The sequence below is a fragment of the Apaloderma vittatum genome, unplaced genomic scaffold (assembly GCF_000703405.1).
Source record: "Apaloderma vittatum isolate BGI_N311 unplaced genomic scaffold, ASM70340v1 scaffold22318, whole genome shotgun sequence".
Taxonomy (NCBI): Eukaryota; Metazoa; Chordata; class Aves; order Trogoniformes; family Trogonidae; genus Apaloderma; species Apaloderma vittatum.
The window spans coordinates 3,101-14,375 of record NW_009732768.1 but is presented as its reverse complement, the minus strand read 5'-3'; the positions used below and the strand labels follow the sequence as shown (position 1 = coordinate 14,375).

Genomic DNA, 11,275 nt, shown 5'->3' with positions numbered 1-11,275 from the left:
ATGCAGAATATGCAATCTACTTCTTAGCTGTAGAAACACACAGATAATATTGTGTTCACATTTTGGGTTATGCAAATGCAACTTTCAAACGCTGCGTGCCCACAGTGAAGCTTGCTAATTTTGGAAAATTGTACAAATAACTGACAAACTACAATGAACTCTTCAGCCTTTGGTCTCCCTTGGTGCTGTAAAAACTGGTGCAATTCAGGTACCGTGTCCATAGGGTTTTATTTTTGAACATGGACACAAGAAAGTACAATTTTTTTTTCAGGATCATGCATTTTAAGAACCAGTGCCATTAGGGAACTGCTTCTATCGCAATAACCTGGTTCCACTGCTACTGGCATCCAAACTTGCAGCAAGTTCAAAAAGCCCCACCTTTTCCCACACAAGCCTTTCTCCCATCAGGTGCACAGGGTAGGAATTCCAGTCACCAGCCATTCCACAAGCCTCATGTGTATAAATCCGCTTACCTCCACCAAGAATATTTCTTCACAAGATCTGCTGGGCCAAGACTTCCTCTTTGAATACTGTTTATGTAACACTCAAGAGTTATGTGGGCAGTAAGAATATTGTACGCCACTGATCAATATTTTATTACTTTCATTTTTTAATTTAGGTGCTTCCTTTATTTTTTATTAGCAGTTACTGCTCAAGACTGAGCATTTCAGAGCAAGGGCTTCATTTTCATTTTTGTCTGTGGAGGGCAGAGGGCTACAATTGCTGCTCATGAACAGTAAGACCATGTGTAAATTAAGAAGTAATGCTTGTTTTTTTTAAAAAACAGGCAGCTTCCCCCTGAAGTGGAAAAGAAAATGATTCTTTTTCTAAGTAGTTTCCAAACTGTGGCTAATAAATATTGAAGGCAAACAAGATAAAATATGATCTGGTTAACCATTTTCTTGGAAATCACAATGACCCTGATGAAGAAGTGGAAGTGAGAGAAGACGGAATTTGGTATTCTCTATGTTATCATTTATTGGTGGAGATGAAATTGTGTGATTCATGTCCATTACACTATGACGACAAAATGACCATAATGGGTACTGCCTAATAATAAAAAGGAACTTATAATGGATTAAAAGATCTTTGTCTTTTAATTATCCTGACCAGGTTTTCTTATGGCTGCTAGAGAGAGATACTCTGCCTTGGAAGTAAAACCGCACAGGCTAGTCTGATAAACCTGTTGAATAAAGGCACTTTTAACAAAACAGATTTCAAAAGGCAACAAGTCAAAAAACAACAATTATGTAATTCGCATATGTCTATATATTAAATTTTAAGATAACCTGCTTTATATGTAGTTCGCACAAATTAACAAACTATAGCAGCATACAACCTATGAAAAGCTTAAGAAATTTATTAGATGCACAGATAAAGTGCCATAACAGAGAAACTTGTGTAAATCTTTTTTTAAATAAATAAGGTACAGTTAAACCACCTTCGACTCATTTTAGCTCTGAAAGAAAAGTCAGCCTAAGTTTTAATGATTTGAATTTTAAGGTCAAGGCGAAATATAACAGTGGTTGTGATCTATATCAACTATTGAAGTCTCCTGTTCCTCTTGAGGTTTCCCAGAAACAGGAAGGCTATTGCAAAACGTATACATTAGACATAGTTCCTTTTACAGAAACATTTTTGTAATAAAGTGTGTTTGCTCAAATACATGTTAAAATATTTAACAAGGAAAATTTTCTTCTGATCCAGTCGATCTCTTAAACAAGACAAGGTTTGTTTGTTTTTTTCTACTGTGCAGCCCACAGGAGAGAACAGAAGTAAACATCCTCCTTAAGTGAAGACTGTTTTGCTTTAAGAACTAAAGTACTGCATTATACAAGAGCAAGAAACATCCATTTTGTGCTGTCCCTTTCTCCAAAGATACAGCCCATTGATATATTTAATTTTGTCTTAGTCTCTCAAAAGCCCATTTGTCTTTAGGAAAGACACATTAAAAAGCCCTGCAAGGGTCATCTTACAAGATCTTTTACTGCCTTTTCGTCTGGGGAAGCTCTTGGACAGAAGGATCTGTTACTGCTAGAGTTTTGGATACTACCAAGTTTTTGTGCTCTGTTATCTGTGATTTCAGGCACTTTGGGGCTAACATGGCTGTTTGATTTAAGTCAATGCAATAATATTAGCAATATGTTCAATACCCAGAAGGGTCGCCACAGTTTCCTTCATACACTCAGGATTTCAAATTCTTCTTCCAATTCAAATAGCTTGTCCGTAGATTCAATCAGTTCTGGCGAAAAAAAAATTTAAACCACTTGTCATCATCTAAAGTCATGCCTGATTTTTGTATACATAAAAAAAAAAAAACACAAACAAACAACCCACATACAAAAAAAAAAAAAACACGCTTTTGTGGAATGTGTCAAACAATTTTGTAGGGTTAAAAATGTATGTATTTATCTGTGCCAGCAATTGTGTGTGGCCTGTTTGGATAACTACCTGGTATTTTGTAAGAATGAGTTATTTAATCATGTGGTGATTGCTTGACACATAGGAAAGCATAATTTTTCCACCCGTGATTATGGGTAGAAAATGAGGAACAATAGTAAAAGCACAACAGTACATTCAGGCAGTACTGCACCTGCTCCTGTGGTTGTCACTTCTGGCTTTGTTGGAGGTATGAAAGGAGGCCAGTGTGGAGGATGCTTCTGGACCAGCTCAAACATCCGTAGACTCTGCTGCTTTAAAATCTCCTGAGGACAGAATGCTTTTATTTTAAAAATGCCTCAAGAGAACTTTCAAGCACAAAAAACGTCTGCTTCATTGAAAACATCTTTAATTATGTATGTCTTTCAAAAACTAAAGACTTTTACATGGACCTACAGTGGAAACCTGTTGTTTCAAATACCTGCCATTATGAAGTCACTGCTTCACAGATCTCTAATATTTTCCTAGTTGAAAACACACCTGGAAGACAGATCTCTTGAACTGTCCTACAAGTTCTAAGTGTGTCACAGTTAGCTTTGATATCTATACACCTATAATTCTGTTTACATGTGGAACTCTCTACATTCATGTTTTCTGTTGATCAATGAGAACAAAAGATAGATCCATTAGCTCCAAAAAGAACCCACCACATTTTGAAGGGTAAGTTTTGATCAAGAGAAACAAGTTATTATTGAAGCCAAATTCCCCTCCTCTTCAATCAGGTAAGCTACATCATATCCTGTACTTCGGTTATTTAAAATCTGCTTTCCTTAGCCTTTTTTTTTTTTTTTTCCTCAAAATGAATGCCTTCAGAGACTGTTGTTACTTCACGCTCATACTTCTATTGCTTAGTACACCAACTGCATGCAGAAATGTCCTCAAGTCCTTTTCCTGGGGCAGCAAGCACCCTTTGTGTGTCCCACAGTTCATTTAGGAGCTGGAGGGATTCAGCAGGGACAGAATGGGATCTTGTGTGGTACCAGGGACTAACAGTCATGATCAGAACACATTATAATGTATTATGACAAATAAATATAGAAATAAATAAATAAATTGCTACAACATGGCAGTTGAGACTTACTTTTAACATTTATTTCTCAGTAAATTACTAGTTTCAACCAGTAACATTTTTAAGGGTATATATTTACACTCATTTTCCAAGTTTCATGCTGAACAAGCTTCTCAGATCAACAACTCAGTAATACTGGTTTAACTTAGATGTCATAGATATTGCATTCTTCTCTATGGCTCATTTAGTTTGTGTGCAGAGAAACATGTAATGGGAATTTCCTTTTTTTAAAAAAAGTATACATTACTTCATGCAGAGCTAATAAAGATAGTAGTATTACCTTTTGTACAAGACTACACCAGTTATCAAAATCACATTCTTCTTTGCAAAAGAAGCCCTAAGGAAAAAATGCATACAGTAGTAATATTAAGTAATAACAACAGGCCAACATAAACAACATGTTTAATAACATTAAATAATAACAACGTGTCAATTAGTGAAGGATGCTGTGGTATCATTATCCATTTTTTAAAGCTTTAGAAACACACATCTCAAGTGACAAGTGCCCATAACCCAACCAAAGCATATTGGAATGGGATCAGACTTAATTTCTTCAACTACAGTATTCTTGTGACATATACTTGATAGCTTCTACAAGTAATTCCATTTTAAGAGTTGTAAATGCTGATACAAAAAAAATAAAGCTTAAGTAAGTAACTTGTCCTGAGTGACAACACACATATGGCAGTGATGAAATAAAATAAGGAAACCTGATACAGTTCCTTGTTTTGACCTTCAAAACACTTTCACAAAAGGTAAATCCTGGTCATGAAGAAAATAAATTAGCTTCCTGGGATACAGTCAGTTCCCTGCTTTACATAAGATTAATGTATCCTATGCAATTAATATATAAACTACCACTCACTTAATTTGAGATTACAGAAAACTGCCATGTGATCTTGATTCTGTTCAAGGAAATACATTACTGCCTTTACCAATATACCAGAGGTATTACTTTGTTTCAGAGCACATGCATCTATTATTTTCTAATACCTACTAAAGCTACTGAAGGGTCCAAGTTCATGATCTTCATTCTGTGTGGGGCTTGCTGGCAATGAAAGCTCTGGTCATCGACTGTGCCATTTTCTTCTGAATCTACAAAACTTTGAGTGGTGTGAGGGTCCAAATAGATCAGTTCATTGCCTGTATGGGTAAAATCCATATGTTGATAATAAGCAAGAGACTTTAATAAGCCCTTATTCCATCCACACTTGTAAGACAGAAAGTAGAATCATCACAGTCCTTATCTAGGCTTTCTAGCTATTTTAACAGAATTGGAAAGTTAGACACAATAGCTGCCCACACGGTATTTTGTATCATTTTCTGTTGTGATTTATTAGTGTAGATTTATTTATTTTCCTACATGAGGTCCAGTACAATTTTTAAAAATCGCAGCTGTTGTAATCCCTAACAACATTCCACAGATCAAAAGCCACACAACAACCACAAATGCAATGTGTAATCCCATTAGGCATTCACTCAGAAATTGGAAGAGAGAAGTCTGACTATAACAGTTCAGGTTTTACAAAAGGAAGAAAATAATCATAAAATTATGGATCAAACCAGGGTGAAAAAAAAATAAAAAAGATGCCCCTCATTAGGAAGTACCAAATATTAGGAAAAATTCAGTATTTTAGGAGTAGTGACATTTGACACTTGCCAAATGTTACCAACTATTCTTAGCTTCTATCATTTACTTATTATGTCAAGCTTTGCTGCTACTTTTCTGTTCCCGTAAGGGCAACACCATACTGTTCCTTAAGTATTTGAGGTATGTTTCTTCATTTCTTCCACTCTATTGTCATGCTTAAACTGCTTACTATTTTCCCTTCCAAAAAAACCCCCGACCTTTCTGTTTAGATCATATGCGTATTTGGAATAAATATCTTTTTTTCCTTACCTAAAAATCCTATGAAATAGTAGGCATTATTTGGTTTCCCTCCTAATGCTCCCAAAGACTGTGGCATCTTAAAGCATTCCTAGGAGTTCAAAGAGAGAAAAATCAAATTGAACTTGATTTGTTTATTGATATAACATACATGAACTTACTCCACAATAATAAAAAATTCACTGAAAAAAAAGCTTACTTTAAACGCATCAGTATATACTGGATTTATGTGATTTATCCCTAGCCGTAGAGGTATAATAAGCAAGAGGGGCTTCCAGTCTCTGCAGAATCCAGCTGTGTTCTTATTTCGGCCAAGAGCACTTTTGTGCAAATGTGCACTGCTGTGGGCCGTGCTGCTACTCTGGGGAGGGGACCAACACATTTTCTCTGTGGGAATAAAAACAAGAATCAACGAATACAAAAAGGAACACAAACAGATCTTCCTTCCAATCACTAATTAAGCTAATTTGCCAGACATCTTTATAGATGTTTCCTGCTTTAGACAAAAGGAGCAGGTCATGGAAATTGTAACTATTTAGTAGAAGTAATTCTAGCAGATGGAGTATGTGCTGGCACGTTAGTGAGACGAGATAAACAACCATGGAAGTTACATTTACTACTGGCATTATTAATACTGTCAAATTGTGCCTGGGAAATGCAATGGCAGAGATTACAGCATTAGAAACTCTTCAAGGAGCTCTTCCTTTCCAATGATGTGAACGTGAAATAAGCAGAAGTAGGGTCTAAAGTAGAAACGGGCTGTGGCTAAATAGCACTTGTAAACCCATCTTTCTTACAACTGAAGATTAAGCCTGCCCATATGTTTCTCTAGGATCTGCCCCTGGTTTTCCTTTTTGTCTGACAAAAGCAAATCTCTTTGGCAAACTCCATATTAAAATCAATTCTCTGTATTTGTACAGACTGCAACTTAATTCGACTTTTGGGGTATGAGTTTAGACAGCACAGACCCAACCCCATCTTCTTCCAAACGAGATGGTAAGTTGCCCACCAAAGAGGCCTACATTGTTTTGTGCTAGCTTTAGATTTGGACACACAAAATCTGAGTTTGCATTTCCTTTATTCATTTTCTTACTCTAGGAACAAGCAGGGATGGTGTAGAAGTATTTTGTTCATGTTTAAATAACATTCAGGAACATGGAGTCTACTCAAAAACTGTGATCAGAGAACTGATATCTCACTTACTGATGTCTTCAATGACCACTGTATTGTCCATTGATACGTAAACTGCTAATGAATTCCATTCATCAAATAAAGCAAGCTTCCTAGAAAACATTAAGGTAATAATTAATATAAGCTAATTATGGACTACAAGGGTAGCTTTTAATTCAGGACAATTAGATAGTTTTCCATTAAAAAAATAAATTGTTTATTTGGAAAAATATATTTGTTGGATTTTTTTGACTCTCCATGCAATAAAAAGGTAAGTTTGAATATTTAATGTTTAATGTATTTAGAAAAATAAATACTGAGTGGTACCATGAAAAGCACACACACTGTACCGTGTAAACTGTTTTATCCTTTTGCGAAATGCAGTAACAGCTCAACCACATAATTAGGTTTATTACTTTTTATTGCATTTAACAGTCTCCACCATAAGATCCTGCCCATCGTGCCTAGTATTGTGTAGAGAGGGAAACAATTCCTGTGCACTTTTTGCACAATACTTTTTAAACAAAAAGTTCCACGAAATTCAGTGGAAAACGTGTGGCATCTGCGGCTCACGGCATTAAAAGCTAGACCAGCTAAAGATTTTTGGCACCAAAAAGTTAGGAGGGAGGCATTACAGGACACAGGTTTCCATCCACTTGTGTGAAATCCAAAACTCTGAGGAAGTGAGCAACGCTCTTAAGCTGCACATGCAGAGTCAGTTGTCTAAAATACACCAGAAAAGCCTCTAAGTGAGCACTAAGCCATGAAGAATTAGTAAGTGAAAAGACCTAGAGGCCAGGGCACGCTTTAGTTCCTCCCTCCCCCTTTCCCTCTCTCTCCCTCCCTCTCTTTCACCCCCCACCCCCCCCATTTGTGTCCTAGGGCTGCAAAGAATTGCTGATTGCTGCTGATCGCTCAGCCTCTACTTGAGACCTAGCACCTCCACCTATCCCTCAGAAACAAGCAAAGTCAGCTTTACGGAGTGTGGATTCTGGAGCAGGAGGAATTGTCCACGTGCTATACTGCAACCTTCATGTAGAACTGCAGCTCAGACAGTGAGGAATTGTGGCTCAGTGCCCTCTTTGGCCTGGATGGCTTCTGACTTGCGTCTTGTCTTGGACTCTGAGCTCAGCTGCCCCAGGGCAGTACACTCTGAATGAGCTTGTGTGATTTCACTTACTTCAGCACTTGAGCAACTGTGTTTGGTCCAAACCATTCTCCAATTGATTTCCCTTCTCCAACACCCATCTGCGCTGTTTTTATGAGGGAAAACACACAGGAAAAAAACAACACAGAGTCTGGTTACAATGTATGTTAAATAGCATGACCTACTAATATCTTGTCATACATTCTACTGCAAACTGTATTTAGCAACAATTATTTTCTCAGTCTATGCTCTTTTCAAATCTTAATGACTGCTAAAGCCTTTGGAAAAAGTTTCTAAACTGTAATGAGAATTACAGATATTAGTGTCATTTATTATAAACTGCAGCAACAGGCTTCATGACTATTTGCATACTATCAACTCTGGTAACCATGGCTGACATAATCAAGAGCTGGATTCTAATATACAGATTTATTGAGGTCTCAGTAACATTTCTGAATTATTATATTCTTCATCCACTTACATGCATTTTATTTACATATAAACATATACATCTTCATAATCACCATTTAAAAATTTTAAATTAACATATTTCGAATCAGAAAGTTTCAACACAGTAGGAATTTCAGTGGGAAAAAAAAAGTTCATGTCTGTTCTTACCCATTTGGTGGATGGAATAGCAGCAATCCTTTCTATCTAGAAAGCACTGCAAGATCCTGTGATACTCTTCTGGTTGTTTTTTGTGTTTTTCCCATTGCCAATCTTACAGGAAAAAATTTAACACAGATTAAAAAATATTTCTATCATCCCAATCAAATTTCTAGATAGTAGATAGCCATAAAATGAGATGTTAAAAGACTAATGTACAATTAATCTCTAATATTAACATTTTATTTGGAGTTCCTACAAGTCAGTTTGTCATTTATTATCAAGTTGTCCTTTATCATCACAGGCTACATTGTGAAAACTGGGAAAATAAAAATGTCAACTGCAACTGCATTCTGAGGACTGATAGGCATTGCTGTATGTGAACTTCCATGACTGTTTAAAACCATGTGCTGTTTAGATTTTGTTAGATTCACAAGCATTTGTAAGACAGATATATAAGATCCATAAAGCAGAGTCCAAACATAATGGTGGCCCTGTCCCACAGCAAAATCCACATCATAGCTTTGTCCTGGATGTTCTTAGTATAGTTACTTCCCATTTACTGACAGAAAAGTGCATACACAGGGCTGATATTTTGAAGTAGGTACATACTACAAGTTCACACTAGTTTTTCTCAGGTTATTTGATTGCTCCTTCAGTTAAATCTTTGCACCTCCGTTTTGTGGAATCAGTTATTAGAGTAGGCAAATCCACAAAGCCTGCTGCCACAGAAACCACAGCACAACAGTGTAAGATTACAGACCTAAATGTAGTAATTTAATTGATAAGCAGCTACACACAGCCCAGACCTATGATACTCAACCATGATCCTGAGATGTGAGGTGTTCATACAGGCTTAAGAGCTTGCACTAATGGGTTCTGCTATGGGGTTGGGACCTCAGGCTGGTGACGAGTGAGTGGCCTGTGAAGTGCTTTGTGTGATGTCTATCACTATGGCACTATTCACACAGTCACTGTGTGCAGACACTTGGTGGCTATGTAAGCAGTGAAGAGTAGGGTAAGAACTCAGACCCATTGCAGGTTTTCCCTTGACTTCAACTTGAGTATTCCTCAAAATTTTATCTACGACATTCCATATTTGTCTGCCCTGTATTTCCAGTTGTCTGCTTAAGGCTGGCATGAATTTGCCCTATCAGACAAAAATAATCCTCTAGTAACTTTTATCAGGGCATAAAAGAAAGTTGCATTAATAAATTTAGGTTTTGTGCTTTTATGAAAAGCTACAACAAAAACTAAACAGTGTCCAAACAACAAAACAGTTCACTCCACAGCAGCACTCACCTCTTCCTAAATGTCTGCAGATCAGTGCTTGTGCCAGCATCATCTGCCCACATCGCAGCATGCATCCCCAGCCAGCATCAGATGAAGGACCAGTGCCTCCTAATAAAAAAGTTCATTACAGTCAATACACCCTTAAAATGATGTCCCTGGTTTGAGTCTAGTGTAGGGTTTTTTGGAAGCAGAGGCGCAAGAGATGAGGGGGATGACTTGTGAAAACCTTGAGCCTCTCCCATCCCCAGGTAAGAAATCAGACCCACGTCTGGCCAGGGCTAGGCCAATCAGTGTCTTTGCAATTAAAGTATTTAAGAGGCAAGCCCATTGTTCTATTACTCTTCTGGTTTTGTCATTTCTTGATCTGTCCTGTCTTTTGTGTTGGAGACTTTTTCTGTTAGAAGAGGGGTAAGTGAGAGGAAAGCAGAGGAACTTGATCCCTGAGAAGGCCGAGGGTGCCAGAGCAGAACCTTTCCCTGGAGCCCCATGGTGAGTGAGATGGCATGAAGATGATTGCCTGACAGCTGAGGGGAACGATGGTGGCACGAATGTCCAGGACACGGCAGTACATGTAGAGCCCCATGTGAGAGGTAAGAGAGACTGAGCATCAGCAGAGGATGTGCCCACTGCAATCCGTGGCCCTGATGGACTCACAAGGAGGAAGAGGATTGCCTCCTGTGAGGTGGACACCACATGGCATGAAGAGGAGACTGTGAGGAGCCCTCTTTCTCAAGAAGGAGGAACTGCCATGGCCAGATGGACTGCATCCACTGCTTGATGGCGGGGAGGAGGTAGCTGGGAAGATGGGAGGGACTGACCAGAAAGTGTATTTAAGATCGGGCTGTATTTATCTATGTACTTCCTCTCACTACTTTACTCTGTAAATAGCAGTGGTAAATTAAATTTAGGTTTTCTCCCCAAGTTTAGTGGTTTTTTACCCATCATCTTAAGTGGCAGATTATTACCTGCCCTGTCCTTAATCTCAATCCTTGAGCCTTTTTCAGTTGAGTTTTCTCCCTCCACATCCCTATGGAGATGGGTGTGGAAGGAGGAGTGAGGGACCAACTGCATGGTTCTTTACCATCAGCCCAGGCAGTCGGCTCGAACAAACCACAACAAATGAATGCACCGCCACAGAAAAAAATCTCAAGAGTTAAAAGCTCTCACAATTGTCCTATAGATAAAAGACACTGAACAAGGCCTTTTCTTTCTGTAGTGCTGGTCTAACTTTACTGCTTGCTCTACAGACAGGAAGACCTGATTACATACAGGTACAAGTAAAGACAGTTTTTAATAGCTTTAATATTTTGTTTGCATAAACAGTTACAATGATGCTCAAAATGTTCTAATACTGTAAAAAAACCCAACCTGTCAGTCCGTAACATCACTAATCCTGCTACCTACCTTATAACAAGAAAGCTGGTCTGCTGCATACTCACCAATAGGCGAAAACTTTCTTCTGTATGTAAACCAGAGACGAGCACTTATATCCAACAATAACTTAGATTTGTCTGGAATTTTTTTTTAAGAGGAAAGAAATTATTAAAACAGACTTTTAAAATGAAAAAATTCTTTTTTTCCTTGTGCAGTCAATACACAGAGTGCATGGAAGACTTCTGTTAGCTTTTACATATAAGCATAGAATCATAGAATTGTCAGGGTT

The 11,275-nt window shown here is 37.8% G+C and overlaps 1 protein-coding gene across 1 annotated transcript in view; it reads right to left on the bottom strand.

Moving 5' to 3' along the window:
• Positions 1-1,342: 1,342 nt before the first annotated feature.
• ATG4A (autophagy related 4A, cysteine peptidase) overlaps positions 1,343-11,275 on the bottom strand; it is a gene marked incomplete at its 5' end in the record, with an annotated part of 11,842 nt that continues 1,909 nt past the window's right edge. Inside the window, 11 exons of the mRNA XM_009875651.1 lie at positions 1,343-2,242; positions 2,594-2,705; positions 3,789-3,845; positions 4,506-4,651; positions 5,409-5,487; positions 5,596-5,783; positions 6,600-6,679; positions 7,747-7,819; positions 8,332-8,433; positions 9,622-9,720; positions 11,052-11,123. Of these exons, the coding sequence (XP_009873953.1) occupies positions 2,178-2,242; positions 2,594-2,705; positions 3,789-3,845; positions 4,506-4,651; positions 5,409-5,487; positions 5,596-5,783; positions 6,600-6,679; positions 7,747-7,819; positions 8,332-8,433; positions 9,622-9,720; positions 11,052-11,123 (1,073 nt within the window). The remainder of the gene's footprint in view (positions 2,243-2,593; positions 2,706-3,788; positions 3,846-4,505; positions 4,652-5,408; positions 5,488-5,595; positions 5,784-6,599; positions 6,680-7,746; positions 7,820-8,331; positions 8,434-9,621; positions 9,721-11,051; positions 11,124-11,275) is intronic.